The sequence below is a fragment of the Leptopilina boulardi genome, unplaced genomic scaffold (genome assembly GCF_019393585.1).
Source record: "Leptopilina boulardi isolate dan_hultmark-lab unplaced genomic scaffold, ZJU_Lbou_2.1 LbouV2_54, whole genome shotgun sequence".
NCBI lineage: Eukaryota > Metazoa > Arthropoda > Insecta > Hymenoptera > Figitidae > Leptopilina > Leptopilina boulardi.
Window position 1 is genome coordinate 56,707 of NW_026137999.1, and position 14,240 is coordinate 70,946.

The 14,240-nt window shown below is 31.2% G+C and overlaps 1 protein-coding gene across 1 annotated transcript; it reads right to left on the reverse strand.

Moving 5' to 3' along the window:
* Positions 1-3,163: 3,163 nt before the first annotated feature.
* On the reverse strand, positions 3,164-3,781 carry LOC127289989 (ribonuclease H1-like). Its single transcript, XM_051318324.1, has one exon. The coding sequence runs from the start codon at positions 3,779-3,781 to the stop codon at positions 3,164-3,166; it is 618 nt and encodes a 205-aa protein (XP_051174281.1).
* Positions 3,782-14,240: the final 10,459 nt, after the last annotated feature.

Below are 14,240 nucleotides of genomic sequence, written 5' to 3' on the forward strand. Positions count from 1 at the left end.
ACAATAATTATGAAAATATTTTATATATTATAAACAAAGTTGTAAAGTATCTTCACGTATAAATATGTATTAGTTTTCTTACTCTTTAATTTTTATTGCAATATATTCTGATATATGAAATTAAAAAAATTTACACTATTCACTTTTATTCTAAAATTCTAATATTACAATAAAAAGTAGTAATTAAATAGAATATTTTAATTCTTTTTTTATTTAAGTAACATGAAATACAGCATCGTGGTAAAATAGCTTATAGGAAAACTCGGTTTTACAATGCTTTATTGTAAAACACAACAAAAAACATCATTTCTTTTTTATATGAAAATCGCGTTAATTAAAAAAATTAAACTTACCACTTACAAATGTAATTGACAAAATAAAGGAACAACAGGTATCTTTTCTAATAATAATAATTATTACTCCCACCTCTACCGCCACGCCCATTTTTACCACCTCGTTGAAAATTATTTTTATAATAAAGTTGTTTTTTCATAACCTGAAAAATAGTATTACTCAGAAAATAGCAAATAAGGAACTTGGAAAAAAGTGTGAGATCCCTTAACCTACCTTCAATTGTTTCTTTAGATTTTTCTCCCTTTCCGTTTCGTGGAGAGGATTTGGGTACGGCTCAATGTTGGAAGATTTATCAAAAGAAGATGGTTCCAAAAATGTTGACGGATTTTCTCTAAACATATTGTTCTGCGCTTCCAATTGACGTCGCACAGTGGGAAAAAAATGACCCTCTGTGGACAAAAATCTACCGACAACACAAATCTTAACCGATTTTAATATTTTTTTTTAAATACTCGGAGAGGTTTTTCGTGTAACGCACAACTGCGATAAATTTGATTTATTTAAAACTAACCTTAAAAATGATACCTATATATGAAATTACGTTATTAGGATGGTTTAAAAAATAAAAAAATGATTAATTTTGATATAGCAGAGAGTATTGTGAACCCTTTTTGATCACTGAATGCGAATTTGACATTAAAATTGCAAAATTTTAAAATTCAAAATGGCGGATGCAATATGGCAGGCAATGTTTTATAAAAGTCACCAAATTCACTCGAAAGTTGTTATATTCAGGGGTTTTTAAGGTCGATGGTTACGAATCTGAAGTCTGATTTCAAAAATTCAAAATGGCGGATCCAATATGTCGGATTAAAAAATTAAAAACTCATTGAATTTGCATGAAAGTTGTTACTTGAAGGTTTTTGGGGTCGCTGATTACGAATCTGAAGTCAAATTTTTTAAATTTGAGATGGCAGATCTAATACTAATAATCTAATAATAATATAATACTCTAATCTAATACTATTTTGAATTTTTCTAATTAGACTTCAGATTTGTAATCAGCGACCCCAAAAACCCCCGGGTAACAACTTTCAAGCAAATTCAATGAGTTTTTAATCCGACATATTGGATCCGCCATTTTGAATTTTTGAAATCAGACTTCAGATTCGTAACCAGCGACCTTAAAAACCCGTGAATAACAACTTGGGAGTGAATTTGGTGACTTTTATAAAACATTGCCTGCCATATTGCATCCGCCATTTTGAATTTTAAAATTTTGCAATTTTAATGTCAAATTCGCATTCAGTGATCAAAAAGGGTTCACAATACTCTCTGCTATATCAAAATTAATTATTTTTTCATTTTTTAAACCATCCTAATAACGTAATTTCATATATAGGTATCATTTTTAAGGTTAGTTTTAAATAAATCAAATTTATCGCAGTTGTGCGTTACACGAAAAACCTATCCGAGTATTTAAAAAAAAAATATTAAAATCGGTTAAGATTTGTGTTGTCGGTAGATTTTTGTCCACAGAGGGTCATTTTTTTCCCACTGTGCCTTGATTGGTAATTTTCTGTCTGAACTGTTCCTGGAAAGGGTTATTTTCAAATTTTCGTTTATCGTTTCTGATGAGACTTTCCAGACTGATCGCGTCGCGGAAGATTTTGGCAGGAGGTTCTTTTGTTGTGGATGAGTCGGTTCACCCGTTCGAAAAAACGCAAGGCGGAGTGGGGATAACTTGACTGGAGAGGTGTGCAGCTCGAGGACATCCATGTCATCATCCTCAATAGCAGCTGTTGTAGAAGTTGGTGCTGGACTGGGGGGGGATAAAATGCGGATGGCTTCTTCGATTGAAAATAGTAACATCTCGGTGTTGGCTGTGGGGTCGTCGCGGAGTGAGCCCTCTGTCGGAATGCCCGTTTCGCGAATATTGTTTGACGGCACATTTTCAGGTAGTGATAGAATAGGCACGTCCTCGTCCAACGGTTCTCGCCGCACTGACGACGGGAAAATGACTGCGGCATCAGGTTCGGGCGTCACTTGGGAAATGATGCTCGAGTCGATTAAAGGAGTAACCACTTGAAATGTATTTGCAGCTACAGTTACTACCGGAGGAAGAGCCGTAGGTACTGGGTCTAATGTTGAGCACTCGATAGGAACCCCCATTTTTACAGGAAAGAGAGTTAGCGGCGCTACATTTTCCAAAACCGTCTTGGCAGAATTTTCTTTTTCAGGTGCTGAGATATCGATGGACGGGTTAACCATAACATTTTTACTTTTTCTTTTCTTTCGTCGACGTCCTACCGGTAAGGGAATGTAAACATCGGGGTTCCGAAGCTGTTCCTCCCAGGCTTGACGGCGTCGCTCGGTCCTCCTTTTGTTTTGAGAGGGTCGTTTTGGCGGTTTGACGACAGTAGTTATCACAGCGTCCATTTTTCCGCGACTCCGTCTTTGATGTTGCATCGGTCGCTATTTGCGAAAAACTGATCGTCGGAAGGAAGATGATGCAGTAAAAGAAGGAAAGGGAGGGGGGCGTCTCTGCTTATGAGTCGCCATATGTACTTCCCACGCGCATGCGCCGTTCGTTTATTCTGAACTTAAACGTGTACCGCGAAATTTTATTTATATTTTTTCGAACATAAGTTCCTTTTACACGGAAATCACAACTAGTAAATATTTACAGTAACGAGAACAAAAAATGAAGTAAAACTTTGTTTTTGAAATATTTACAACGGTAAAATAAAAAGTAGTAAAAAAAAATTATCTATATATATATACAAAAAATAGAAGCAAATGACAAAAAGAAACAATCGAACTCGCCGGTACTTGGCCACTTGATTCGGGCTATCACGAATTTCTTTTCTCATTTTTTTCGAGGTCGTAAATTATACCTTCCGTGGGTGATTAATGACGTATTCACTTTTCCGTCATTATACGCTACTTCGCTACCGGACGCCAGATGCTGTTCTTCTGAAATTCGTTGAATTCCATCCTTTGCCAATTTATCCGCGCTTTCATTTCCAGGTGTTCCGCCGTGGCTCGGCACATAATTCCATTTCACCGACTCAAAACATCCAAGAAGTTTGTGTAAATGGATCAAGTCTTCTTTGTTTTTTATCGGTTTTCCTCGGGTATTAACCCAGCCCCTGTCAATCCAGGTAGGTATCCACTGTTGGAAACTGTTTATCAAGGGTTTGGAGTCAGTATTAATAGTGAGTTTCTTAGCACCCATCTTCAGAGCCTGTTGAGCGCCCAACAGCGCGGATCGTAGCTCGGCCGCGTTGCACGTTTGGTTGCCTTCCACGGGCATTGAAATATTACAAGGATGTAGCTCGTTGAAATAAACTCCAACCCCGGTCCAAGCACGCTCCGTGCCGTTGAATGAACAAGCGCCGTCGGTAAACACCTGAAGGTATCCGTCTTTATCATAAAGGAGTTTACAATTTTCGAATATGGTGGACTCCTGGCCTTGAACTTCCATTGATTTTTCGACAAATTCGGGTTCGAGATTCTCTCTTCTTTTCTTGGGGGGCGACCTCTTCGCTTGGGAGACTCAACTTCATCCAAATCTGATCTACCTCTGGGTTCTTCTCCTCTTGGCAAGACGACCGGCTGTTCCTCGAATTGAGCTGGGCGCAGGTCCCTAGCATGAATTTTCACTCTCCTTTCACCCAACGCAACGAGATACACTGCGCTACTCAACACTTGAATGATTTGGAAAGGGCCCTCCCATTTAATTGCCAAACCTGCATTAAAAAATTTCTCTTTGTCGGAGAGGTGATGCGCCCTGACTCTCACCCAATCTCCCTCCTTAAAGCGCGGCGTTTTAACAGAAAGGGTAGCAGAGTCTTTCTGATAAGAAGCTTGGTGCTCGCGGACTTCCCGTAATCGAACCTCTCTTTCAGATTTCGGATCTGGCTTCGCGGTGATAACCAAAACGTTGGAATACCTCTACTTCTAAAACTTTAACGAGTTTAGAAGCCGCTGAATTTCCTAGTGGGAACGCTTCGACCCACCTCGAACAGAGATCAGTCACGACGAATAAAAATTTCTTTCCTCTACTGGACCGAGGATAAGGCCCCATTAAATCGACTGATATCATGTCCCACGGTGTTTTTGGTTATAAATGCGACATGATCGTACGTAGTTCTTGATTTGTTCATGCATTCCCACCCAATAAAAATGCTCCTGTATCGCTCTTGATGTTTCGTCAACTCCCGGATGACCAGCCAAATCAACGTCGTGGAACTCAAACAACACCCCCTGCTGAGGTCCTTCAGGAACCCACAACAACGGTAACGCTTCTCCACGTCGCGATGTTTAGCGCTTGCGTAACTGATTACTTGGTTGTGTCCATCTGGGTGCGTCTGAAAGAGCAACGCGCCCATTCCATTTTCGCTAAGACTGGTGTGGAGTTGGAGTTTCAAATGAGGGTCTGGTCGAGCTAAGCGTAGATCCATTTTGAAAAGCTCTTTGATTCTTTTGAATGCTGAATCTGCTTCCTCGGTCCAAATCCATTTACGATTCTTTATTAGTAGATCAGTGAGCGGTGATGTTAATTCTGCAAAATCGGGAACATATTCACGCACCCAATTACAAACTCCAAGGAACTGTTGGAGTCCCCTTTTTCCTTGTTTTAACAAACTTTATTTCATAAGTAGCCAAAAATTGTTTTAGATAACATTTTTAATTAAACAGAACAGGTAAATTGATTATTTTAGTTGATTAATTTCTATATTAAATTAGAATATGAAATTTTATTATTTTTCTCGATTTGTCTAAAAAAACCGGTATATTTTTTATTTATGCTAATTTTTTATGTATGAAAACTTAAACTTAACTGCAAAGTCTTTTAAATAATAATATTTATTAACGTGATATCTCTTGATATTCTAGACTTTTTACGGCTTTGGAAAGTCTATTCACTTATTTTCTACTGTGTAAATTTTTTTACTAACTCAGCAAACAAATGTATTAATTACCTTGAGAAAATAATTGCAACTTGTTGGATAATATGTCACTCTTACGTTTTTGGGGTCGCTGATTACGAATCTGAAGTCAAATCTTAAAAATTTTCAAAATTCAAAATGGTGGATCCAATATGGCGACCAAATTTTTTTTAAAAATTATCAGATTTGCTTGAAACTTGTTACTCGGGGGTTTTTGGCGTCGCTGATTACGAATCTAAAGTCATATTTTAAAAAGTTTCAAAATTCAAAATGGTGGATCCAATATGGCGATCAAATTTTTTTTTAAAATTATCAGATTTGCTTGAAACTTGTTACTCGGGGTTTTTTGGGGTCGCTGATTACGAATCTAAAGTCATATTTTAAAAATTTTAAAAATTCAAAATGGCTGATCCAATATGGCGACAAAAATTTTTTAAAAATTATCAGAATTGCTTGGAACTTGTTACTCGGTGGTTTTTGGCGTCGCTGATTACGAATCTAAAGTCAGATTTAAAAAATTTTCAAAATTCAAAATGGTGGATCCAATATGGCGACCAAATTTTTTTAAAAAATTATCAGATTTGCTTGGAACTTGTTACTCGGGGGTTTTTGGCGTCGCTGATTACGAATCTAAAGTCAGATTTTAAAAATTTTCAAAGTTCAAAATGGCGGATCCAATATGTCGACCAAATTTTTTTAAAAATAATCAGATTTGCTTAAAACTTATTCTTCGGGGGTTTTTTGAGTCGCTCATTTCGAATCTAAAGTCAGATTTTAAAAATTCAAAATGGTGGATCCAATATGGCGACCAAAAATTTTTTAAAAATTATCAGATTTGCTTGAAACTTGTTACTCGGGAATTTTTAGGGTCGGTGATTACGAATTTGAATCTGGATTTTATAAAATAAGATTGGTGGTTCCAAAATGGCTAATAAAGTATTTAAAAATTGGATGGATTCGCCACCCTTATCTCCATAAACCAATCCTTTCACATTATTCAATTAGTTGTTTTAAATTTTTCTTCCATACAAATTTAGGCTTCATTTAAAGGATCTTAAATATCATAAAAGTAGTTTTTCTAAATACTACCCTTAATCCCCAAAACTACCCCTTAATATAGAAATTTAATATTTTTTAAAATTTACTCTACATAAATCTTTTATAATTTTAGCTAATTTGAGGCTTTTAAATAGCCTTAAATTACATTTTGAAAAATCTACCCTTAACTCCAAGAATCTCGTCCTTTAAATATTTAAATTAATTTTTAAAAATTTTTTCTTTCCTTTATAAAAATTTTTTCTATATCATTTTTTTACAATTTAAGCACAACTGAAACTTTCAAATATTCTCAAATTGAATTTCAAAAACTGTCATTAACTCTTAAAACCTTAACCTCAAAAATCAGCCTCATTACATTTAAGTTTATAAATGAAAACAAATTTTACAATTTCATCCGCCATATTGGCTCCACCATTTTGAATTTTTAAAATCTAACTTTATATTCGTAATCAGCGACCCCAAAACCCCCGAGTAGCAAGTTTCAAGCGAATCTGATCAAATTTTAATAAAAATGTCCGCCATATAGGATCCGCCATCTTGAATTTTGCAAGTTTTTAAAATCTGACTTCAGATTTGTAATCAGCGACCCCAAAAACATAAGAGTGACCCATTATCCAACAAGTTGCAATTTTTTTCTCAAGGTAATTAATACATTTGTTTGCTGAGTTAGTAAAAAAATTTGCAAAACATGGTACAGTAAAGACGCCATTTTGAATTTTTTAATTCACTACTTTTTATTCAAAGCAGTATGAGCTGAAGATTATTTTGAGCCGTAATAAGTTGATTTTCGTTGATTAGAATTTTGGATGGAGCTCTGGGTCGGTTGACGTGAAACGTGCCATATATATATACTAGAGGGGCTACGCCCCCCTGCGCGCTTCGCGCGCCAACCCCCCTATTTTTGGCGGGAAATACAAAGAGAGATGAGGGAAGGGGGAAGGACTTACTGCTTTATTAGGGTCTTAAAACAAACATAACCTCAAAATTTAGGTTAATTTTTGGCGGAGGAGGGGAAATGAGAAGAGGGAGGGGGAACTTGCGGCTATATTCAGAGCCTTGAAACGAACATAACCTCAAAATTTAGGTCATTTCTGGCGGGGGAGGGGAGGGGACTTGCGGCTATATTCAGAGTCTTGAAACGAACATAACCTCAAACATAACCTCAAAAATTTACGTACGAAACCCTCGGTATGAGTGAGAGTTGCACTCGTACTTGTCCGATTTTTAGTTTTTTTTTATTGTGGATGCTTTTAACTCAAAATGCTCTTTCACTGCGTCACACTTTTTTCATTTCGCAGTACATCAATAACATCTATTAAACAAAGGCTACTAAAAAAAATTTCGGATGTCAGAGATCGAGGTGTCATTTTCCGTAGTTTTTGGTGCGCTGAATCCGAATCTGGCGACGAAAACCTCCCATCACGTCAGGATTTTGAGAAAAGTGGGGGTAAAAGTCCCAAAAATCACGTTTTTGGCAGTTTTGGAAAATTTCTACCGGGCAAACCCGACGTGCTAGAGACTTGTCCTAAGAGTCAAATTAAAGCTTGATCCGTGTACTTCACGAAGATATAGCGATATTGACAACAACAAACTAAATTAGCTGTCAAAAATGATTTTTTTAAGATGTAAAACTCAAAAATTGACTCACAATGTCCGTAAATACAACTATTTTAAAAAATAATTAGATTCGCTTGGAACTTGTTATTCGGGGGTTTTCGGGGTCGCTGATTACGAATCTAAGGTCAGTTATAAAAAATCAAAATGGAGGATCCAAAATGGCGGACGACTTTTTTAAAAATCGATTCAATACAACATATTGGATACGCCATTTTTAATTTTTAAAAATCTGACATCTTATTAGTAATCTGCGACCCCGAAAATCCCCGAGTAACAATTTCCAAGCGAATGCAATGATTTTTTTAAATAGTTGTATTTACGGACATTGTGAGTCAATTTTTCAGTTTTATAACTTAAAAAAATCATTTTTGACAGCTAATTTAAATCCAATTAAATTAATTCATTATTCAGTCATTAAGATGCTTCAGTCTCTGCCACGTTTAGCAGAGTAGAAAATTCGATGTATAAATGGAGACAAAGTTGTTCTCCTCCAGTTGTGAAAACATTGCGTGAGTACGCTGAAACGGCTAACCGAGAGGAGTGACAACACTTCATTAACTACAATGATAGACAAATAAGAATTACACATGCTGTTGGGCGAGATTTATCGGAGTTGGTTATAATCATGGATCCTAACTTTGTCAGAAAAGTATCAGTAAATGGATATTTCTTTATTGGTGCAACGTTTAAAGTAACGCCAGCATCAATTGGTGCTCAACAGTTTTTGACGATAATGACGAAAAAGTATAATAAGGTAGGTTTTTTATAGTAATTATTTGTATTTAATAGAAAAACGTAAATAATTTAATGTAAAAATATTAAATAATAAACATTGTTATAAATAATAGCCACAGAAACTTTGATATTTTTGGCATTTTTTAATTAAATGTGAAATAAAAAAGGAGTAAAAAACGTCAATCTTTTTTCTGATAGTACAAGAAATGTTGTCAAACATATTCCTTTAAATTTGTACATTTTCTATATCCCTAGTTGTTTTCTATTCACCATTTGAAAACAATTGTGAAGTTTTGAATTTATTTAGTTTAATTAATTTACTAATTAAAATTAATTTACTAATGTTCTGAAGAAAATTCTTAGAAGCTTCCAGAAAGATAATTCTTTTTTATGTAAAACGGATAAACGAAAATTGAACATTATGTTTAAAGCACTAAAAATTCTAATTAATCGAATGCATATTAAAAAGAAACTTACGTTGAATAATAAAAAAAGATTAATTATTTGTTTCTTTAGTCTTTTCCTGTTGTTTGGACTTTGATGTCAAGGAAAACCACTGAAGCCTACAAATCAGTCTTTAGAGAAATCCGCAGGTTGATTCCTGAATTCCACATTCACGAAGGAATGACAGATTTTGAAGCGGCAATTAGAAGGGCTTTAAGGGAAGAATTTCCTGGCATTATTTTTCATGTATGTCACTGTCATCACTGACAAGTAATTAATATTCACTTTTGTTACTATTTATTGATTTTATTTTTATATTTGTTTGATATTTAAACATTTCCACATCTAAAGTTTTGCAATAAATTAATTAATTTTACGTAAGTAAATGCGCACCTATTTTGCAAAAACATTTATAATTACTTTTAAAACAGAGAAGAAATTTAATATGCAACAATCACAACTGCATTTAATTAATCGACTTTTATAATGGAAATTTCAATTAATAATTTTTTTAAGTATTTACAATTATTAAAATCCTATTTTTTACATAATTTTAAAGTTTTTAATATTATTTTAAATACAAATTGATGACTCCTGCATAAAATCTACTACATTTTTCTTTAGAATTTCTTTTTAATTTTTCTAAATTTCTAAAATTTATTTATTCTTACAAAAACGATACAAAATTCTCGATTTTTTTCTCAAATTCTCTTTTTGTAATTTGTAAAGTTACTGATTTTCCTTTTTTATTTCTTCACTTTAAAGAAAAATTCTATTTCCTTAATTTTTTTTTTATTTTAATTTCTAAAATTCTCGATTTTGAAAACGATTTTTACCACAAATTCTCATTCTTTTATAATTTCAAAAATTTAAAACATTTTTTACTCGCCAGCCCGCTAATTATTCCCCCAAATTGTTTCAAGTAAATAAACAAAAAATGCAGGATTAAAGTATTTATTTATGAATTATTATAATAAACCGATTGCAAAATTGATTGATTACCAATAACCCGCAAATCAAATTGAGGAGACATGCGAACAGATTTGTAACTCCTTAAATGCAGACAAAAGAAGAATTCTTCTTCGATTTTTGAATTATTACTCAACAATATGGATAAGGAGAATTACTCCACAAGTTTATAGCGTCTATAAATGCAGTCGATCGTACTAACAACTTTTTGGAACACAACTCTAAACGAAAAATTGGGAATTAATGCAGCGATATGGAATTTCACAAATACACAATCTATATTCTATTAATATTACGCATATTACTACGTGAAACGGATAACTCCAATCTTGATTTCTTTTCCAATATATTTTTTAAATTCTATAATATTTTATTAAACATCCATTAAACGAAAAAAAATACAATTCGATTAATTTACATATATAATTCTTCAAAAATGATTTAATTAACAAATTAGATAGATTAATTTCAGCTCATAAATGTTTAAAATAATTTATTTGTTTAACATGATTTCTTCTCAAAGTTCTTGATGAAATTTAAATTCCTTATTAAAGTATTAACTATCAATGCAACCAATCTAAAATTTAATGTATCTAAATATGAATTTCTTCAAATTTTTGTCAATACAAATTTTAATTCAATTGAATTTATGAATATTAATAATTTTTGAAAATAGGGTATTAAAAGTTTTTTAAGTAACTTTAAATTATTTTTCTTTAAAATTTATCCTACTGAATTCTTTATTGATAAATAAACACAATTATTTAATTTTTATTAACAATAAGTTGATAATAATAAAAATTGAATCTAATGATTAATCAAATTAAATTTCAACTTTACTAAATTTTTATTAGTTTAATTATTAATTGTGCTGAATTTTAACTTGTTAAAAATTTTAATTGGTTTAAATGAAGTCACATTATTCGAATTTCAATTCCTTACAAATTGTAATTGATTTAATTTTCAATGAATTGAAAAATCAATTGACCTAAATTATATACTACATATTAATGGTGTAATCATAAATGGAAGATTTCCATTAAACAAAATTTAAAAACATACGAATTATTTTGTCAACTATTTTCAGTAAATAATTCACTTTCTCACCTATTTTTTTTAAAAAAGGATAACTCTAACCCCTGTTTATTATATAATACTTTCTGTACACATAAAAAGTTTCATTGTACATTTATTGAAAAAATTAAAGCCTAATATTAAAACTCGAATTTCTAAATTTAAATTAATATATTTTTATTACATGATATATATTTAGAAAGAGGTTACTCCATAACTAGGTTGCCAAAGGTTGTCAACTTGCAAAAACAAAGATTGCTTCTTCATAGCTGGGAAATATTAAGTCAAGTCAACGGATTCACTCCATTGGAATTTTTGGAGCACGTTTTATCATTTAAATTAAACGCCGCAGAAGCATACTTTCTACAATACCAACAACTCAGCATGGTCTTCTACATAATATTAATCAATGTATTTTTTGGAAAAAAGTTCTATTTTTGTACCCACTATAATGTTCTTTTTTAAATGCTATTCATCCAAAGAAATTGTGATTTATATTTTTCCAGCTTTTTCAAATTTTATTACCTTTCCCACCTTTTTTTGTTAATTTCACAAATTTTTTAAACAAATTTCTTCAATTTTTCAAAATTTTTATTTATTGGTCAAAATTATAATTAGAAAATTAACTTAATTTTTTATTAGTATCTGAAATTCCAATTCATCAAAATTTTAATAATATTCAATTTGAATTCACAAAAATAAAAATTTCATTTGACTAAAAAAAAATCATCTTAATTTTAAAGCAGATAATTTCAATTAATTCTAATTTAAATTAACATTGTGACTACCAAAAATTTAACAAAATTAAATTTTGTTTTAATTTTATTAGATTCTAATTTATCAGAATTTAGATTTCAACCAATTTTCCTTGCATAAAGTTTAAATTTTTTCCGAATTTTTTATTAATTGTAATTTGATGGAATGTTTATTTATTTTACGTAGAATCTAGAAATAATGGAAATTAAAATCTCAATTTTAATTAATGACAAAATTTTATTCCACTTTAACCTAATTTTATTTAGGCTAAATTTTAATCAATTTGAATTTTAATTAATGTAAATTTTTAAAATTTTAAAATTTTAATAAATGGTAAAGATTTTAATAATTAATTATGTTATATTCAGCACATCAAAAGTACTGACAAACAATATTATATTTACATTTATTATTTATCTCTATGTACATCTCTTTAGGTTTTTACATATTAATTGCCCTCTTAATTACAAAACTGAAATTTAAAATAGAATAGTAAAATAGTAGAATAATAAAATAATTAATACCGTTCTTAAGGCTAATTTAGAATTACAATTTAAAAATCTTAAATAGATTGACTTTGAACTAGTTAGATTACAATAAGCCTTTGGTTTGAGTTTCAAATCTATTACAAAAGTGGCAAAGCGACAAGCTCGGTTCCTTTATCAGGTCTTTACGGAGCTCCCACTCTATTTCAACTTCTGACTTATTTTCCGCCCATTTCTCGATTTCGGATGTCATCTCTTTTCCGACAGTTTTCCTTACTTCTGTGCAGGTTAAAATGTGGGTCAAGGTTTTCTCGCCCAATTTACAGACCCTGCATCTCGTGTCTTTGAGCCCTTTGTTCCCTACCCGCTCTATGTTCCCACATCTCAGTCTTGCCCAAGTTTCTTTCTCTTTTTCCTGAAATTGTTTTAGAGTTCCAGAAATTTGCCCTCTCAAAACCGAAAATCAATATTAATAATCTTATAAAAAAATTAATAAAAACCGTCTTAAAAATGTTGCAATTTAGAAAAAGACTTGTTTCTTCTTTTAAAATATTTTTTTTCATAATGTATAAAAACCATACATCTATCAAATAATTTTGTTTTTAAATAAAATTTATTTAACATCATTTTTTATTGTTAATATTGTTATCTGGAAAGAAGAAACTATTATTGCAATTAAAAAAAATTGAATATTAAATTTTGATGTATACTTACCAACATTAAGAATTATTTAATTTGTTACTATTTGATAAAATTTTGTAATTTTTTGGAGCTTGTAACTTCTTTTAAAACAAAATATACATTAGAAAAATACTCTAAACAATTATAAAATTATATTCAGTAGTAAATTTTCAAATTAAATATTAAATACTATAGTATATTGTTGTACGACTCAGCAAAGTGTGCTTTTGACGTCCTGCAAACATCGAGCAAGGACGTCAAAACTTTGCTGAGGAGTGACACACGATATTTTATGCAAAACCGGGAGGTTTTCGAAATAAGAATCGTCAAAAAAAATTTTTATTTCCAAAGACACCAGAAACTAAAAGAAACACGTAGTAAACACAGAACCACTGTCAAGCGCTCATAAGAGTTTCGTGCCTGAGGAATAAAAAATAATTATAAGTAAAATTTAAAATAAATCTTCAGTCACATAAATTTATGAAATTATAAATTTTATATTGAAGTATATTTTTAAACTGCAATTTTTTAACATTTATTTTTAATAGAATTTCTTTTCATTTTATAGTCAAATCTGTTGATTTTGAAAATGAAAAATAATTTTAGTTTTTCAAATGAAAAAAAATGTAGTCTATAATTTTATGAAGTTAAATTAATTTAAAAAATATAGAATTTATCTAAATATTGAATTTGTTCGTTTTAATGTTGAATAAAGAAGAAACAATTTTTAAGAATTAATGGCAATTATTAAGGGATATAATAAAAAAATTTGATGAAAAGTAATTATTTATATATTTAACATAGGTTCAGATATTATAAAGTGTTAATGATTTTGATAATATCGATAAAAGATAAGAATTTACATTAGTTGTTATTATTTTCATAATTGTGAACGTGAACAACGCAATTATTAAATACCATTTCTCCTTTCGCCGCCACTGTCACCGATTGCATTGACGATTCTTTCTAAAGATTTTTTTCGAATTGAATTTCTTTGTTCACAGGGATGAGAGCTTCACGATTTTTATTTTTGTTCGAATTTAGGGCAGAAGCTATAACATTACTGATTTTTTCTTTGTTGTGAATCGAACCTTGAACATACCCTTGAGCAACTTTGTCTGAAGTCCACCCTCCCAATTTTTTCAAATCTAACATAGATCCTCCTTGATTA

What these genes read in the sequence shown, in the direction of transcription:
- LOC127289989 (XM_051318324.1), bottom strand. Translation starts at nt 3,781, where the DNA reads ATGGAAGTTCAAGGCCAGGAGTCCACCATATTCGAAAATTGTAAACTC.